The 20,736-nt window shown below is 36.6% G+C and overlaps 1 protein-coding gene across 1 annotated transcript in view; it reads left to right on the forward strand.

The window, feature by feature from the left end:
• Positions 1 to 20,736, forward strand: part of SLIT3 (slit guidance ligand 3) — a 570,113-nt gene that overhangs the window by 316,867 nt on the left and 232,510 nt on the right. Inside the window, exon 6 of the mRNA XM_058174175.1 lies at positions 12,249 to 12,320. Coding sequence (XP_058030158.1) covers positions 12,249 to 12,320 — 72 coding nt within the window. The remainder of the gene's footprint in view (positions 1 to 12,248; positions 12,321 to 20,736) is intronic.

Consider the following 20,736-nt stretch of genomic DNA (forward strand, 5'->3'; position numbering starts at 1 on the left):
TATTATTATTATTATTATTATTATTATTATTATTATTGCTTTTAATTCATGCCTTTTTTAATGGAACATGTTGTTAGAAAGGCAAACTTTTTTTACAAAAAGTTCATTGTTAGTTTGATGGATGAATGGGTAAACAGCACATTAAGAATACTGGGGCTACTAGTAACTAATATGGCACCTTTGTGCAAATTAGAAAAAGGTTTCTCTGGAATGGTGGAGATAGGAACTGTGTGTGGGCCACACTGTGTCTGCTATTCGGCTCACTAAGTAAGAAATGTCCTCACAGGCTAGGAGGCAATGTCTACTTATTGAACCACCCAAACATTTATTGTTGCTTTTTGTTGTTGTTTTTCCCAGAAATGAAGGCATCAGTGATTCCCTAAGCTTTGTTGGTGCTCCAGTCAGACTTGAAACTCTTGTGCAGTGAACAATCTGAACAAACATAGCCAATATTACTTAGGATTACTATCAGTGGTAGGATTTACTGGTTGTAACAATTGGTTCGCTGCGTGCACGCTTCACACAAACTTGCGCTTCTGTGCATGCTCATTACGATCGAAAGTTACCTTCTACTGAAACCAGAGTGAGTAAAACAGCTGAGGCATGGCAATTTGCTCTGCTGTGCCTATCAGCTGGGCTTAAAACAAAAGAAATATAGGTAGGTTATAGCGCAGGGGTGGCTGGGTGGGCCCATCTGATCATCGGAGCGAACCAGTTCGCTGTCAGTTGATCGTTGGAGCTACCAGTATGTCCAAACCAGTCAGAACCGACTGAATCCCACCCCAGTTACTATATATGCATTACAAAAATGTGGATGAGAACAAAGTGATAACAGCAAATTTTCCCCACATTGTTGTCTAGTGGTTATCCAGATTTCAGCAGTAAAATTTGGTAGTGTCAGACTTCTCTTCTTGCCATTAAACTGAAGAAAGACAAATATTTCAACCAATCTGATTAATATTATTTATAAGAAGCAAGGTAAAAGTGTAAGAGAAGAATTTGATGAATATTATTTTTCAAAGGACAGACCAATATTTGTGTCCTTTGTGACTGGATCAGTTTATCTTTATTCAGTTCTACTAGATCCTTCCTCTTAGTTTCACAGACCATGTTTTCGTTTCCTTAATTAATTTAATACTCTTAAGTATTAAATACATGTACTGCTAAAGTTATGAACATTGTTTGGCACATTTTGATCACTCTGGCAAATGTAACCAAAATTCAGTTTATCCTTATGCAAAATTCACTTTATTCCAAGCATAAACATGCTATTCTGTACAAATAGGATCTCTAATTTAGTCATTATCTTGCAATCCCACATCCCACCAATTGGCAAGCACATGCAGTGTATTGACACATATTCAGGGTACATTAGCTTCCCATAAAATAATTTTCATATTTTGTAAGAAAATGTTTTTGTTTTTCTTCTATATATTTATCAGAACCAGAATGATTTAACCCTGCTTAGCTGTTTTACTTAGAAATTAACTGGTGGCATATCAATATTATCATTAGTGGTAACTCACTACTTCACACCTTCAATTATGGCTATTTATGCCAACTGTTGATGCAATGCTTGGCATTAGTAATATCAATACTTTAAGTCTTTTTTCCCTATTTTATTATTATTATATTATCTGAGCATTGAAAAGATTTCTCTACTACACACACACACACACACACACACGCACACACACACACTTGAAAATAATAAAAATGATAAATAAATACTAAGACATATAGGTTATTGTTTTTTTTAAAAAAAAGATTTATTTTTATTTATTTATTTTATTTATTTATTTTGTCACAACATTATATAAAAAGATTGTATAGTATATAAACATATATATGAGTAAATATTAGGAGGTATAAGCATATATATATGCTTTCTGAGGTTTTCGCGGGTGTTTGTATGTAGATCTTTGGTTATTCGGGTTTTCTCCCGCGTAAAATTGGAAGTGTCTTGGCGACGTTTCGACGAAGTCTCATTCGTCATCTTCAGGCTTCAGCTTCAACTTCTAAGTTAGAAAATCAAGGAGTATATGAAATCCCATGCACCGCCTGCCCCACCACATACATTGGACAAACCAACAGAAGAATAAGTGCACGCATTGAAGAACACAAGAACTCAGTCAAAAAAGAGGAACCAACTTCTTCCCTGGTCCAACACCTTAAAGCCACAGGACACGATATTGACTTTAAAAAGACCAGAATTATCGCCAAAACTGAACACTTTAACAACAGAATAATCAGAGAAGCCATCGAGATAGAAAAACGCCCACACAGCATGAACAAACGAGATGATACCTCCCGCCTACCAGCCATTTGGAAACCTGCCCTTATTGACAAACGTGTCCCTAACACGAGGAATGACACCAGACCCACACTCACGAGGTCCACACAGGATGTCACCACCACACATCCACACAGAAAGCAGACCCAAACCCACACTGATCATGAAGCACGATTAAGGACCAGAAGCCAGACCGCAGCTTTAACATTGGCCATTTCAAACCCCTCCAATCCATACATGCAGCAGACTGACACCCACTGTGAAGATGTGGCACGACCGCGAACACGAAGCCGGACAACAGCTGTGCAGCTCACCAGCTCAAATCCCCCTGCAGCTCAGACTAATCTGAGCACAACCAAGCCCCCACCCAAAGAGGACACACCCCCATCCAATCAGAGCACCAAAAAAAAAAACCCCATCCAATCAGAGCACAGCCAAGCTCCCACCCAATCAGTTCAAACCCCCACTAGCAGTTAAAAAGGAAGAAACAGCTGCAGTCACACATTGCTCCCAGAAGCACGAAGCTGAAGCCTGAAGATGACGAATGAGACTTCGTCGAAACGTCGCCAAGACACTTCCAATTTTACGCGGGAGAAAACCCGAATAACCAAAGATCTACATATATATATATATATATATATATATATATATATATATATATATATATATATATATATATATACACACGCCCCTTATGGTCCTCTTAGGAATGGGGTGAGGTCAATAGTAGAAAGTTTTTGATTAAAGCTTTTAGGATTATGGGAAGAGACCACAGAGTCAGGTAAAGTGTTCCAAACACTGGTGATTCTGTTACAGAAGTCATATTTCTTGCAATCTAGATTAAAGCAGTTAACATTAAGTTTAAATCTATTGGTTGCTCTTGTATTATTGCAATTAAAGCTGAAGTAGTCTTTAACAGGAAGGACATTACAATAGATGATTCTATGAGTTAAACTTAGGTCTTGTCGAAGGCGACGCAGTTCCAAGTTTTCTAAGCCTAGGATTTCAAGCCTGGTGGGATAGGGTATTCTATTGTTTTCAGAGGAATGGAGAACTCTTCTTGTAAAATATTTCTGGACACGTTCAATTGTATTGATGTCAGAAATGTGGTGAGGGTTCCAGACAGGCGAGCTGTATTCTAGAATTGGTCTAGCAAATGTTTTATATGCTCTGGTTAGTAGTGTAGTGTTTTTGGAAAAGAAGCTACGCAGGATTAGGTTTACAACTCTTAGAGCCTTTTTTGCTATGTAGTTGCAGTGGACTTTGGCACTTAGATCATTTGATATGAAAACTCCAAGGTCTTTAACAGGGTGGGGGTCATCTGTAAGGTATAGTATTGTGTGTGTGTGTGTGTGTGTGTGTGTGTGTGTGTGTGTGTGTGTACATATATATATGCAAGATAATAGTATTAATAATACTGAGAGAATACTGGATGTGTTATTTGCTTTGGCTTCTTTTTAAAGTTTATATTTCCAAACGTAAGAGATTTTGCTCCTCAATTTTGTTGTATACTTCCTGGCAGATTTTCTTTCTTCAAAGTTTTAATGACATAAGATATATCATCTATAATATTTTTAACAAGAGTAGCCAGATTTAATCAGTTGTAATAATAGTAGTCTTCTTACAGTTTAAATACTTATAAAATTTATTATTGTGAAAGCATCAGATACACTGTTTAAAGTGCTTGAGAAAGTAATATATACATACATACATATTTGTGCTTGGAGGAAGAGAAAAGAAGGGAGAATGTGTTTGAAAAAGTGAGAGTATGAATAACTACAAAGAATAACTATAGTTGCATGTGATCTAAAGATTCTTGCATTGATATTTTTTAATAATATGATAAGATTTGGTCTTTGATTAATTTCTGATAAATATTATTAAATATTTTAGTGAATTTTACCTTAAAAATCAATATCTTTTTTTTTAACAAAGACCACCTTGAGATCAGTGACAGATAATATGGAGGAATTAAAATGCCCCCACCCACTCTTTATTAGAAATTACTATTTGAAGTGTCAGATTTGCATACAGTCTGATGACCATAGTGGATCATTGCTGACAGGTTATGACATGCCACATTGGAAAATGAGGTAATACAGGTAGTCTTGATTTACTACCCACAATTGGACTAGTGACTCCATTGCTAAGTGGCATAGTTGCAAAGGGGGAAAAGTCATGTGACCACATCTTACAACAGCAGTTTATCAGTTCCAGCTGCAATTAGTAAACGAACCATTGTAGGTTAAGGGCAACATCACGTGACCACAACTTGTAACTTTTGCTGGCTTTCGCTGGCTTTCCCATTGATTTTGCTTGTTGGCTGATGATGATCCCATCACTGTGGGTTGGTACAGTTGTAAATCGGTGCTGATTGCCAAGCACCTGATTTGCAATAATGTGATAATAAAGATAGTAATTTCAAGCAGTTGTTGAACTAATGGATCAATGGTAATTGAGGATTACCTTTTTCCCTCAAGTCATGGTAACGTGGATATGTTTCTTTCCAATTTCAAAGATTAAAAAGGGATGCCGTGGTTACCCTGCTAAAGCATAAGGCTTGTAGGACATGAGTCCATCCATTGTCTGGGGTAAGCTGTCTAATTTCTCATTTTATCTCAAAAGACTAGGGAATCTGACATCATCTTCCTAGAAAGCAGATTTTTTTTCATCATTAAAGCATTCTTCCTCTTTCTATCCAATTCTAATTGTCTCTGTCATTCTTTCTGTTACCATCTGTTTCTTCTCCACTAGGAAAGCTGGAAAGGAAAATAAGGAACAGAATGAAATAGATTTGAAAGAATTTCCCTCTCCCCTCTTCTATCCCAATCTAGTGCCCATTATTCTGACCTTCTATTACTCCATTTTGGAACCTATTCTTTGGTTATATAACTATTTAACTACTCCAGGATGATGAATCCTGGATGAGTCAATGAGAGCAGAATAAACTGCAACATGTCAAACTGGCGGCCCAGGGGCTGGATGTGTCACGTGCAGGCCAGGCCCACCCCAGCTTTATGAAGGGGAAAAACCTTGCAATATGTCATGTGATGGCAACATGATGCACGAGTTTGACACCCGTAGAATAAAGAAAAGCAAAGGAGAAAACACTCAGAGCATCTCCAGCTGTTTGTGATTCAGCTTCAAGCTAACTATGAATGTTGAAATATATCTGCTGTATCAGAGCAAGGGTCCACTTAGTCCAGCATTTTCTTTTTCATAGTATGAAGCTGCTCTTATGAAGAATGGCTAAAAAGAACTGGATGAAAAATGTAATCAGCCTAGATGATCTGTTTAGAAGCAGGGCATACATAAAATGCTTTCCCTCTGTTGTTCGTGCCCTTTGTGTTGAAAAAGAGCTGAACACAGAGTTTCCTGTCCTTGAGCAAACTGCCCTTTCACATTTTCCCTGCATGGCAATGGAGTTCAATTTCCACTCCCTAGTCTTTCAGAAAGAGGATTGCTTTTATGGCTACTAATCTCAATATCTAGAGAGCAATACAGATGTATTAGGATGTTGGATGGAGCAAGCAATGGGTTATTACAGGTAGTTGAGGCAAATCTTCTACCAGTAGGGAAACAAAATGCCAAAAACTACTGTGCTTCAAAAAAAAAAAAATAATAATTTTTTCTGGTCTCTCATAGACACACTAAAAAGAAAATGGTGCAAGTCATTTCTCTTCTGTCATCTTCAACATAGGATAGCCAGAACTGATTCCAAAGTGACACAAAGATCCTTAAAGAACTGTGCTTAATTCAAAAGTAGAAACTTATGGCATCATACATGTATTTTTAAAAATAATCTTAGAGGAGCTGGTGTATGGATAGGTTTTTGCTTCAAATACACTTTCTAAACTTGCATGCCTTAAATTTCATTAAGCATTCTCCTGGGAGAATACTGTGTATTGATCCTTCAACACAAGCTGTTGGGGTTATGTCGTTGGCCCCCACGGAGAGGGTCCGCAATCTAGGCGTCCTCCTGGATGCATGGCTGTCTTTAGAAGAACATATGACAGCCGTCGCCAGGGGAGCTTTTTATCAGGTTCGCCTGATACGCCAGTTGCGTCCCTTTCAAGACCGGGTTTCCCTCTGCACAGTCATTCATGCCCTCGTCACATCCCGCCTGGACTACTGCAATGCTCTCTACATGGGGCTCCTCTTGAAGGGCACCCGGAAGCTCCAACTGGTCCAGAATGCGGCTGCGCGGGTGATAGAGGGAGCACCTCGTGGCTCCCAAGTGACACCTCTCCTGCGCGGTCTGCACTGGCTCCCGGTGGTCTTTCGGGTGCAATTCAAGGTGCTGGTTACCACCTTTAAAGTGCTCCATGGCATAGGACCGGGTTACTTATGGGACCGCCACTGCCACCAGTAGCCTCCATCGACCTGTGCGTTTCTACAGGGAGGGCTTCCTCTGGGTGCCGTCGGTCAAACAATGTCGGCTGGCGACCCCCAGGGGGAGGGCCTTCTCTGTGGGGGCTTCTGCCCTTTGGAATGAGCTGCCTCCGGGGCGTTGTCAACTCCCCGACCTCCGGACCTTTCGCCGCGAGCTGAAGACGCTTTTGTTCCATCGCGCAGGGCTAGCTTAAATGCAGTTTTTAAATGGGGTTTTATTCTTATTTTAGTTTTTTTAGGCCATAAATTGAATCAGTTTTTTATATGGTTCTTAACTTGTATTATATGTATTTTATATGTATTTTATTGGTTGTGAACCGCCCTGAGTCCTTCGGGAGAAGGGCGGTATACAAATCGAATCAATCAATCAATCTACAGTGAAACTCGAAAAATTAGAATATCATGTAAAAGTTCATTTATTTCAGTAATGCAACTTAAAAGGTGAAACTAATATATGAGATAGACTTATTACATGCAAAGCGAGATAGTTCAAGCCTTGATTTGTCATAATTTTGATGATTATGGCTGACAGCTCATGAAAACCCCAAATTCATAATCTCAGAAAATTAGAAAAATGTGAAAAGGTTCAATATTCTAGGCTCAAAGTGTCCCACTCTAATCAGCTAATTAAGCCATAACACCTGCAAAGGGTTCCTGAGCCTTTAAATGGCCTCCCAGTCTGGTTCAGTAGGAATCACAATCATAGAAAATACTGCTGACCTGATGTTGTGCAGAAAACCATCATTGACACCCTCCATAAGGAGGAAAAGCGTCAAAAGGTAGTTGCAAAAGAAGTTGGATGTTCCCAAAGTGCTGTATCAAAGCACATTAATGGAAGTTATGTGGAAGGGAAAAGTTGGAAGAAAAAGGTGCACAAGCAGCAGGGATAACCGCAGCCTGGAAAGGATTGTCAGGAAAAGGCCATTCAAAAATGTTTGGGATTTCACAAGGAGTGGACTGAGGTTGGAATCAGTGCATCAAGAGCCGCCACACACAGATGGATCCTGGACATGGGCTTCAAATGTCGTATTCCTTTTTTCAAGCCGCTCCTGAACAACAAACAACGTCAGAAGTGTCTTACCTGGGCTAAAGAAAAAAAGAACTGGTCTGTTGCTCAGTGGCCCAAAGTCCTCTTTTCTGATGAGAGCAACTTTTATATCTCATTTGGAAACCAAGGACCCATTAATGTGCTTTGATTTTCAATGGAGGGAAAGTAATGCCATGGGACCAGTTCTGCAATATCTGTCTTCATAGATTCAGGGAGGGGGAGTGACCCGAAGATCCTCATGATATTTTAGGGTCATAAATCCATTTCTTTTCATTTGATGATAGGCACAGTTTGGAAGAACCATTTGTTTGTTTACACTTGGCACCTTGTTTTCTTTTGCTGATTTTTAAGCTATGAAAGTGTGAATAATCTGGTTATTTTAAAAATACTCTCACAATACGGTCCAGTGCCCTCACATAAAGTAGCAAAATGGCGTGTGTAAATTCCTGCTTTACCCAGTCGAATCACTATGCTTGTAACTTATGGCATTCCCTCATGCTAAAATATACATTCTACTCCCGCTGCATTACATACTGATATAATCTTGTAAGTATAAAGCGTTTCTGTATTATTAAACGTAAAAGCACTGAGCATCAATTGCTTATCAAGAAAACAACAAAAACAGCCTGGAAAACAAAAGCAGCTCTCGTGCAAGCAGCACTAAAGTCCAAGGTTTTGCTTTTGTATTTCAGGAGCTCTCGCACACTCCCAGGTATATTGCTAAATTGCCTTTATTGTATGAGCAGGATTGTGAAATCAGTATTAGTTATTAAGTGTTCAGCTTCACAAGGCTGAGAAGAGCTATCAGCAAACTTCAATACATGGTGAATAGTGGGCTCCAAGCAATGGCAACATTAAAACTGTGTTACAAATATAAAGTTTTTAAAAAAATCAAGATTTCTGGGTACAGAAGGTTATTTAATTAACAGACATCACTGAGCCATATTATCCTCATTTAATTTGCAATAGTATATTCCCAAAATATAAAATAGTATATTCCAAATGGAAATAATGATTTGACCAGGATTTGTAATATGTGTTAACAATTCCATTGCCAGCAGTGAAGTTTGGGCATTTTAAAAGCTGTCTAAATTTATCATCTATAACTACCTGATCCCCCAATATTGTCCTTCAATAGTAGTTTGATTTTGTATAAATTATAGGACATATAAAAGGTCACTTTTGGGTGTTATTGGGTATTTTTACCTGTGTTTAACTCACAACCAATTAAGAGCCTTCAGTTGCATTCCAAAAATCGTATGATCTGATTCAGTGATGAGTTGCTACTGGTTCTCCTCGGTTCTTGCGAACCAGTAGTAAACATTTTGAGTAGTTTGGAGAACCGGTAAATGCCACCTCTGCTTGGCCCAGCCCCCAATCTATTGCTGCCTCCCGACTCCCAGCTGATCAGCTAGAGGGGAAAAATCAGGACTCACTTGACAAAGAAGAGAAGGGGGAAAAAACCAAGACACCATGGCTTTAAATTGAGAAGCCAAGAAGCCTCCCAACTGATCGGCTAGAATGAAAAAATCAGGTCTCGCTTCTCAGCCAGGAGATCGCTTGGCAAAGAAGAAGGGGGGAAAAAAGATGCGGTCGCTTTAAATTGATGCAGCTGCTGGAAGGAGATTTTTACTTGCAGAAACAGTTCGTTTCTGGGTCAGCTGAACAACAAACTGGATAAGAGGAGGAATTCTTATATGGTTCTATGTTTTTGAAGTTTTGGGATTTGTGCAACATGGGCTTTGTGTTTCTAAAAAGATTTGGGCGATTTCCATTGTGAAGGAGGGCTCCCACCCTCTGGAACGAACTTCCCCCAGGACTCCGTCAACTTCCGGACCTCCGAACCTTTCGTCGCGAGCTTAAAACACACTTATTCATTTGCGCAAGACTGGATTAGTTTTTAAATTTATATTGGTTTTAAATGGGTTTTTATTATTTATATTGCTTTTTAATTCGGCTTTGTAGAATAAGTTTTTTAAATGTGGTTTTAGTGTGTATTTATATGTCTTTTACTTGCCTGTGAACCGCCCTGAGTCCCTCGGGAGATAGGGCGGTATATAAATGTGATTAATAATAATAATAATAATAATAATAATAATAATAATAATAATAATAATAATAAAGTATCCTGTCTTGAATGTGTTTTCTGCTGCTTGTAAATGGAGCGGAACTTCTAGCTTCCACTTTATATTTAAGCACTGGTAGCTGTTTTTTGCTTACAGAGTTTCCTTTATGCAGCTGGCAGGAATGTGGAGGGAATGAGTATTTTGACATAACCTTCCCCTGGAGTGGGGAGGGAATGGGGATTTTAGGCTTGCTGTCAAACATCAGCCATAATACTAATGACTGTTTTGAACAATATGCAGGTTGTATTATATGAATGGCTATTTTATATGTGAAACTATGACTGAAACCTATATTGGTTCACACTGTCAGGAAGTTTCTTCTTAGTTTTAGGTTGCTTCTCTCTTTGTTCAGTTTCCATCCATTGCTTCTTGTTTTGTCTTCTGGTGCTTTGGAAAATCCATTGCCCCCCCCTTCTTTCTGGCAGCCCCTTAAAAGCCTGTTGCCTATCACACTCTTGGGCAAAGCATGTGAGCCATTTCCTTCTTTCAGTGGTCCATGAAAGTGCATCTATAGAATGTAGATAATAAAGTTGAAAAATGGTGAACAACATTTTTGCAGAACTATAGATACGTTGAGGCTGGGTGTGACAAGGAATGGCTGGGAGAGGAGGGGCCAGGCGAGGCACCCCTTGATGTGAGTGACATAGTGTTGGCCATGCCTACCCAGTCACATGATCATCAAGCCACGCCCACTGTCATATGATCATCAAGCCATACCCAGAAAAATAAGCCATGCCCACAGAACCGATAGTAAAAAAAATTAGAACCCACCCCGATCTGATTTGAATGAACTTTAAGCATATTCTATTATTTTAAAAACTCGGTGTATTTTGATATAAAGCTTACAGCTATTTAATAATTAACTCTTGGTTTTTCAGCCTGCATCATCTATGATCTGGTTTACATTATTAGAACCTTATTTTATACAAAATAGTTAATTTGGGTAATAAGATCTAATTATGTTTATTTCATACACATATTCAAGCTTTTTGACACCAATGAGTTCAAAGTATTCCAGCGGCACTGTAGTCATATACAGTATATTAAGGGTGGAAGTCATTCTCCATGCATCGCGTCTTATATAGCCAAAATGACAGCATCCATGAAGCAACCATCAAAACTATGCACAGAGAAATTGCATCACTGGCACAATCTTGAGCAACCACACTCCATACTGCAACATTTTATTGCATGTCTGATTATAAAAACAGCATATTTAGCACTTTTAACTTCAGCAGTACCTGAAGTGTGTAACTGGGAATACATTTATGCATTTATTTCCAAAGGGAAGGGTTGGTATTGAGTTTTGATGGCACAAATCATACAAATAGGCATAAGCAAATTAAAGCAATAAAAATGGCTATAGAAATAAAATGCAGTGTTTTAAAAATATACTATTTCTCAGTAAGATTTTTTTCCCCAGTCAAATATGTCCCAAAGCAATTCATGAAAAGTCAGTATAATAAAGAATTATTCTTCAATGGACAATGCTCATCTGTAATCAGAAATGGCTGGGCTTGGTGTAAATCTAGGACCAATCGTTGCGTTCTTTTGTGTACAAAAAAAATAATACCTGGTTTGATTCTGAAAGGAGTGATTTGAGTGCTCTCCTTTCTTTCCTTATTTGGTCTTGCTTATATTTGAACAGGTCTACTCTGTTATGCCCAAAGTAACTGATTAGCTCCGAGTGTGTCTACCCTGACATTTGATTTAATGATTAGATCTCTCCTGCTCATGCTGGTTAGAAATGTGTCAATAGTGAGGCCTTCCAGATGGGGCCAGCAACAATGCAAGCGAGCATCGAACCACCACAGACATTTGATGCTTGTAATAATAAAAAGACTATACAATTAGATTAGCCGAGGCTAATTTGGAATGGGTATATTCCCTGTGCACCCTGGGACCTCCCGGGCAGATAAAGGCTTGAGATTTAGTACTCTTAGGATGGAGAACTACAACTTCCAGTAAAAGGAGAAAAGCAGCATTCTGGGAGGTCACAGGGGCAGCACAGTGACCTCCAATGATTTACAGGCCTTTAGCTTAATGAAATTGTTTCAGTGACATGACGGTAAAAGCTCATAATGGATTGGATGTCCTAATGTAATGAAATTATTCCCTTCTGCCTTAGAGGGGGGGAAAAGCACAATTAATATTTACTGAGACCTGACAGGCTTCAGTGTGCTGTAGTATGCAGCTCTTTTAGAGAGTCAGTGAGAAGAGACAGAGCAGCGTGGCAGGCTACCAGCAAGCTTTCGCCCGGTGACAAGCAAAGACTGCAGAGGGGTGGAGGGACACCTTGGTGACAGGGAAGCTGAGGACATGGTGCTCCAAGGCAGCGTGGCTACCAGGCAAGCCTTCATCCTTTCCCTTCCTTCCTTCCTTCCTGCAGGCAACTGGACAACAATCAGATCAGCTGCATTGAAGATGGAGCTTTCCGAGCCCTCCGTGACTTGGAGATTCTGTGAGTTGACTTTCTCCTTGTCTTTGGGTGTGTGGACGTGTGTGCGCGTGCATGCACACGCACAGCCATGCATGTTCGTGTGTGCATGCGTTGCAATGCTTTTGTTTTTGTGTTTTTTTTCTCTGGGTCACCCTCATTATTCCTCCCCCCCCCCTTCCGCCTTCTGGCGAAAGTGCACAGCCAGCAAACATAAATTTGTCACCCACTGGTTTGAGGTTATTGTTAATTAAACCATAAAAGAAGATTTGGGTTCTTATGGTCCTAAAGAGCACAGATGAAAAGCTATGCTGCTTTTTATGTTGAACAGATGGGATGTAATGATTCTATAGAACCTGGTATTTTGTAAACTAAAACCTAAAATCTTAGCAAAGAATGGCTAACAGGTTTGACTGGCACAATATTGGAGGCAGTTTACAGTTGACTTAGGAGAGAGCATAATTGCCCAACATAGAGAAAGGCACGGAAGTGCAGCACAATAGCTAGGAGAACAACCTATTGTGAAGACTATGAGCATATCACCAACTTCATACCTCTGTTTAAACATCTGTAGTTTAAATTAGAGGTTTGGTATTTTCAAATAATTTATTTGCAGTAGGTCGAATTGTCACAACCCTAAGTTATAATTTAAGACTATTTTGTGAAAGGCTTGTTCAGCATTTTAATTCAGAAAATCTTTTTACAAAGGGAATAATGCATTGCAAAAAAAAAACACACACAAGATAGTGGTGCTTTCTATAGATGGGCTATTGAAGCAAACATTGGGCTTGATGCTAACATGTTCTTAATTATTTTTAATGAATCAAAAGTGTTTGATGATAAAAGGTACTGCATGTAATTGGCATAAATTAGAGGTTTTAAGATGTCAGGGACAACTTCCTTTTCTGATATGTTGAATTAGGATCTCGAACAGTTATATTCTGACAATACGAAACTTTATTATGCTTGCCAACAAATGTTCTCAAAACTTTTTTGCCTTTTAAAACATGCTGTTTTAACTAGAGCAAGGAGTAAATGAAATTAGGCCTTACCAAGGTAAGAGACATGATTGACATTGTAGCTACCTAAAGGTGCCGATGTTAGTTGTGTGTAATATTAGCTTGCAAACTGGCTTTTTATTGGTCACATTTAAAATGGTGGAAGTGTTGATGATGGATTTATTCTACTTTCCCTTATCTGAAAGTCATGTCCATTTCCTTTCTTCTGTCATTGAATCTGATAGAAAAAAGTGAGTTTTGGAAATAAGGGTGGGCGTATAACGTGTTGCTATTTACTGTAAGAAAAACTCAAGACTTTGCCAAGTTGAGCTCAGTTGTTGGTGGCAACATAGACACAACCATGCAGTTCCATGGCAGTAATATGGAAGTGCTTTGCCATTGCTTTCTTCTGGCAAGGTTTCATATCCAGTATGGGTCACGCTGTGGTATTCCTTGGCGCCTCCCTTTGAGTGGAAAACTAGGTCTGACCTTACTAAGCTGCTGAGTCTCGAGAAGGCCGGATAAGTGCTGCCACCTGTTGACAACCTCAGTTTGAATTAGGGATGTGTTGTCTTAGTTATTTATTTGGTGGAGGGGACAGCAACAATCCATTGTGCTAATCCTTTGGCATTTAATATTGGTAGAGTAGCCAGTTTCTATGAAACATTAGTAATTGTACATAAAGAAATTAACTTCCTGTTGAAACATCCATCCAGTACTCCTGCTTTATTTTTATTTATTTATTTTGGCTATTTAATTGGGAATACTTTTCTTTTTAATTGCAAGAAATTTAGTATAAAAATGTATTTTATTACCGACAAAAATTTGAATTCTCTTGATATCTTTCCTTTAAATCACTTCAGTGTTTGAAAACTTGCTAAACCTGTACAATTTGATTTTGATTTCTGAAGCACAGACAATTCTTTGGAAATATGTATATGTATAAATACACTGTGTGTATGTAAAAAGTTTTTTATAGCAACCCATCTTATATCGAACTTCCGAAACTTTCAATAAGCAATTAAAATAATCTCAAAAAGAGCATAAATAAAATGAATATCATTAAATAAACGTTGGTTTTAATAAAATTACGTTTACATTTTGCATTGATTTAGATTACAGAATTTGGATAAAGAGAAGTTTTAAAATGCTCACAAAATGTCACTCATTAGTCTTAAAAAGATAAAAAGAGAAAATGACTGAAAACCCGAAGATGGTCACAAAAAAACTTTCACCGCATATATGTATAGACATTTTGCCGCCTAATTTCTGCTTGAATAATGCTCAATTACTTGCCCTTAAACTGGCTGGGAAAACATATGAAGTTTTACTTACTAAATGTTTTCTTCATTCATGTCATAATGTCCATTGATAACAGTGATCAGAAAATTATGGAAGCCGATTGTTAAGCTCTATGAATAATTCACATAACAACTTTGTGTAAGATAGATCACCTTCCTATAATTTGAGTTATAAGACTTCTCTTTTATTAAATATACACTCATAATACCAATGGAACACTTTTCCCCCAATATTTAGGATTTATGGCGAAAAAGTAATTTCATAGTCTGCATCATTCATTTATATTTGACAAACATCCATTTTATTATTAATATAGAATCTATATATGGATTTCCAATTTTTTTCAGGGAGCTTGTTTGTTATTTGCCATTATTAAGCACTGGACTAAAATTAAGTTGTTCTCTGAGCAATGTTTCTAACTTATATTATTCATTAACCTTTTCATAAATTATTTGGATACAGATTTTTTGTCTTTGCTTCATACATTATATAATTCTGGTTTTATAATTCACTGTTGTGTCTTCCTTCTGGAAGCAAAAATTATATAGGAAATAAAACTCAAAAACCAAGGAATAGAACTGAACTAAAATCAAGCTGTAACCAATGTTATTGGAATTATTTTATGCAAACTATTTTGGGGGGCAGGTGAAGAGGTAGAACATAGAGATGTCAGTAATCAGTAGTCCCCAAGGTAGGGAAAGAGATTCAAATCTTGCATATTTTTAATTTATTTTTTTTAATTTAAAAATGTGAAGTTAAACAAAATAATTTTAATTTATTCAGCGCACCAGTGTGTGTATAGAAGGATAATATTTTTTTCAGTAACAGCCCCTTCTGCTTTATTATATTGCTATGGTGAAAATCTGATACTGTAGAAGATAGTGCTTTATCCAGAATACGTAATGCAGGGAAGTGGTCATGGGTAAGGAATTTCTCCTGTAATAAAGTCAGAATCTTGCTATTTGTGTTTGTGGACGTCTTTGTACACTAAAGTACACACATCTCAAAGTATTACTTTTAGTTATTAAATCTCTTTGAATTCTCACTGTTGGGAGTCCAGTTGGAATCTGGAATACATATACAATTACTTCAGCATTTATCAGTTAGGTATACTTACCTAATGGGTGGCATTCCATGGACTGTCTTCATTGAAATAAATACATTTGAAATAAATATGGAGAATTGGCATGTTTGTGGCATTTTAGCTTTTCAGTCCCAGATAATGCCTTAATAAGATTTCCCTTGATCCTTTCCTAGAAAATTAAATTTAAATGTGGGTGATTATCATATGTTAAAAGCCATATTTAGGGGGGGAAATGTGATTGTATCCTTTGTTTGAATTGGGCTATATTTTAGCTAGCAGTTTATACACACATCATCTTTTGTACATTTTGTTACCAATATGAAAATCCATTGTTCTATTCCCATGAATAGCTTATTTTATACATTAGGTCCTACATATGAAGTTTAGTTGATAGTCATGAAGTATCCCCTACTCTAAAATTAAAATTAAGAAAGGGGAAATGACTTGGCACTACAGATGGTAATATATTTCCTCCGCTTGTTCCTCTTTAAGAAGTACCACTTCTCATTTTGTGACCTTTGACATTTCTTTGTAGAAATAGTACTAGTACAGCAATCTTTCAGATTACTTTTACACCTGTAAGTTGAATTGTGATATACGTTGCTTCTATTTGTTAATTAAAATTGTATTCTTCATTACCGAGAATAGAACTTTAAATTATTTTACTTAACCTGTTGTTTTGTGAGTTATGTATTTATTTGTATCTAATTAGATGTGGTGTTTCAAATCATGACATAATTCTAAATAAATGAGGTGTCATTGCTTAATGAATATCAGTGAATGGCAAAAGGATGTGATTTGTTATTCTATTTTGCCAACAAGTATCATCAGTTTAGGCAATTAGAATTAAATGTGGATTGTGTGAGTTGCATTCATAACTGTCACTATGAAAGCAGAATATTTAATGAAGAACTTATTCTCTGTTTATATAAGGCTTTAGAGCCTATCTTGAATTGATGTGGGATACAGCGGGTTGTTTTTAAAAATTCTCTGTTTAGCTATAATTCATATTTGGCACATATATAATAAGGAATATGTTTGAAATACAAATGCATAATTGGCATTATTTTATGTAGAATTAATTCCTTTTATTAGGTTTGGTATATTGAATTTTCACATGGTTGGAGTGGAAAAAAATTACAGTGGCAGTAGTGATTTGTTTCATTTAAAACCAGGACACATGAAGAAAAATCAGATTTCCTAATTCCCAGTCTATTTTTTTTTCCTCTTGGAAGCAGATCAGAAGTCACACCTGCTTTTGGCAGATTGTTTTGAAGACATGTTCCAAGAGATTTGTGTGAAGATGGCTAGTTCCTTTAAAAAAAAAAAGCCCTCACTAACTATCTGGAGATGTTCCAGGAGAAAGCAGCATCAACATACCCACTAATTTTCCTTATCAGTCCCTGTCCTATTGTAGATCATTGTAGTCAAAGGAGCAATGTGCTGGAAAAACATCCAGCTAGCAGCTTCAATTTCCTTTTTTGGAATCAGATTAGACATATTAGAAACCACAGTAATGTCGGAAGATCAGTTTAGAAGAAAGAGCTTCTCTAAATACATATAGAAACCTGATGTAAAAGGGCCCATACACTTTTAAATATCAAGAATTATGTTTTATTTAGTAAGATCCTATTTTGTCTACCAGAATTTCCCTACAGAAATTATTTCTTGACTATTGCACATGCTGGAAATATAGCAGCAAAAAAAAACCAAAAAACAGCTGCAAGATACTATCAAGGTGATAGATTTTATATTGTCTACCAGCAGTAAAAAAAAATATGATGGACTGGCTTAATTTAGACTTAATTAATGTATCTGAAAAATCCCCAAAGGCCCTAATGGTAGTTGCTCTTTACCCCTACCAACAAAAGAGCATTCCTAACTTTCTTGATTAGTGGATATTATGAATGATTTAGTATGCACTGTCATTCAAAATTATTTATTATAATTTCAAAATTATACTGATGAGCCTTTTGATAAAACTCTGGCACGATTGTACATGTCATGTATACGTTCAGCGAATAAGGAGAATTTAGATTCCTCAGCCAGACAGAAAAACAGACAGATAAATAGATGAAATACACTTTTCATAGAACCATAAAAGTGGAATGGGTTATTTAGGCATTGCAATCCAACCCTTGCTTAGGCTTCTGAAGCACAAGTAATTGAAGAAATGAACCCATTTTCAGGGTAATTGTTTCACACCCAAACTCCATTTATTGTAAGATAGTTTCTCTAGCATTTACTTGGAATCAGCCTTCCTGTAATTTCTATTTATTATTCAAAATCCCATATTGTAGAAAGACAGAGACGAGGTCTTTACTTCTTTTATATGGCATAATTTCAGGTATCTGAAACATTTTGTCGTATTTTACGAAAGCATCACTTTTGGAGATCAGATATAGTCATATTTCTCATTTTTTTAAAAAAAAAATCTAATCTAAAACAAAAAAAGATTGAAGATGTTGGGTAAATATATCAAATTTCATTTTCCATGGAACAAATAAACAGTATTCTGCCTTTTTGTTGCTTTAAAATTGTTTAGATGTACTTTAAAGTGCCTCAAATTGTTAGGAATTATCTCTAGCTTTCACAGTTTCTACCCGCAGAATGTTTTCCTTTACTTCTTTCAACTGCCATTGTAAAATTGTAAATTGTGGCAATCAGATGTCCTCAATGCAAAGTAGAACAGTTTTATTGAAAATGAGCACCATTTCAATGTATAGTGATTTGAGATATGACCAATAAACATTAATCATTCATTTAAAAAAATAAATATAGATTATATTTAAGCATCAACATGAGCGAAGGCCAGTGCATTCTGATGCACAAATAAAATCTAAATATTTGAAGTGTTAAACTACAATGGTACATTAAGTAATTGAATTTATTGACCCTTAGTGAGGCAGTCTACTTCTCCTGAGCTAATGGTTGGACCCTTAATCAGCAGTCACATGGGCTTCTATTTTCAAAATGCCATATGGTCTTTTAAAAATTCATTTTTCAATGTGTAAAGAAATATAGTGGATATAGTTACGTTTTATGCTACTGGGAACTAAATACATTGTCAGGTAAAGTGCCCTCAGTATAATGGCAATTATTTTCATTCTTATATTTTGTAAAATTTGCAGCACAGTGTAGTTTGCATGAAATATTATGGGCTGACCTTTAGGCTTCTAGGGAAAAGTACACTGCAGGACCAGCCATCTATGATGGGGTGTCTAAATTCTTTGATTAAAATCTTCTTTTCTTATTCTATCAAAAATCCAGACCTTCCCCATGAAGTTTTCCTTCTTTATTAGTAATGAAATGACCCAAATTTCAATAAAAATGGGAAAGGCCACCATTATTAATAATGATAATAATAAAAACATCTCGGGAGTGTGGACATATTTCAAAAAGTGGCCACTGATTTCTCTGATCATATTCATATTTATTAATTAATTTAGATCATAGAATACTATCTTCTGTATTGGTTGCCTACTTCGTATTTTAGAATTTGCCCTGCAGTTTTACTTATAATAAGAATTTAACACTATTACTTTACTCAAGCTTAAAAATTAAGATCATTTGTTTGCCTTCAAAAACTAATTAGGATATTAATAAATAAATAAAATATATAGCTTCAGTTTAAGCAAGTAGAAACAAGACTACAGTGGAAGACCTTTCATAGAGAAGATTATCCCGCCATGTTTTAGAGTTCCCAACTGGAAGTATTCCTGCCTTCTTGTCTGTTAGGATGTGCATGGCATTATTCACCAGGTCTGCTTTTCATCATTTTTGGTAAAGTACTTGCATTAATCAGTTTCATATTTGCATTTGGCCATGCGGTAGTGCATGAACTGCCGCAATGCGGTCCCTATGACACCATCTTTGAAGACCACTCAGCTTCTGCCAAACCAAAATGAGTTTGCCAGCCTGCTGGGCGGGGTTAGAGGAGGGGAGCTTATTTTATCTCTTCACCAACTGTGGAAGCTGCCTATTTGCGTCTTGGTGTAATTCAGGTGGGTTTGTGTTATCTTAAGATCCATCTCTTGCCACCTCTCCTGCATTGGCATTGCTAGCACTCAGGTGAGGCACTTATCAGATTTGATTTGAGCTTATGGGACAGACTTTCTTTAGTGATGTTATATCCATTAAAAATGTGTATTCTAAAGCCAAACCAGCTATGTTTATCAAATCCATGGCAAATCATATTTAGCTTATTTTCATATTTTTGGAGTATTACTAGAGAGGGAGCAGTATTGTTAGATTAACTCTAATTTATTTATGCTTTTCTCTAAATCTTTTTTGGGGAACATAACACAAATGGAACACAGTAAGTATTCAACATTTATATTTCAATTTTTTTTTAGTTTTGTGATATATTGTTTAGTAGTTATGAATGTAAACTAACTATTGCCAGATAAAGATCTGGAAAAGTCTTTCCTCTACCATGGTTGAAAACTTAAGGCAAAGTTAATTCAAAAACTATATTTTTGGAAAAGAACTGAACTACATTTTGATTTTAACATTGTTTTTATATATTAGTAGATTTGATAATTTATTATGAAAATATTGTTCTTTAGAAGGTCAAAGCCAAAGTAACCTACTGTGAGTAAGGTTGACTATGTGGGATCCATGTTCAGATGCCATGTTGAATTCAACTAATTTGATTGGTTCAGTTTTTGCAAGAAGCTTTATGAAGTTTTGTTCTGGAGGTATAGAACAATCTTTTAGATATAGTGCATATATGGTGATGAGGATTAAAATAATTTTCCTTCTGGAGGTATAGAACAATCTTTTAGATATAGTGCATATATGGTGATGAGGATTAAAACAATTTTCCTTCTCAAATGAATCACTTTTTTGAGACTGTAAAAATAGTAGGGATCTGCAGAATGATCTCAAATGTTGAGAATATAGATAGGTTTGAGTTAACTCCTTTAATATTTGGAATGTTTTACCCACCATTAGTTAGCAATTTGTGAAGTCTGCATGCATTCCAGACACTCATGACAATTTGATTTCTAAAAATACTTTTAATGCAAACGTTGTTATCTTAAAATCATTGGCT

This window comes from Ahaetulla prasina, chromosome 2, assembly GCF_028640845.1.
Source record: "Ahaetulla prasina isolate Xishuangbanna chromosome 2, ASM2864084v1, whole genome shotgun sequence".
In the NCBI taxonomy this organism is placed as follows: domain Eukaryota; kingdom Metazoa; phylum Chordata; class Lepidosauria; order Squamata; family Colubridae; genus Ahaetulla; species Ahaetulla prasina.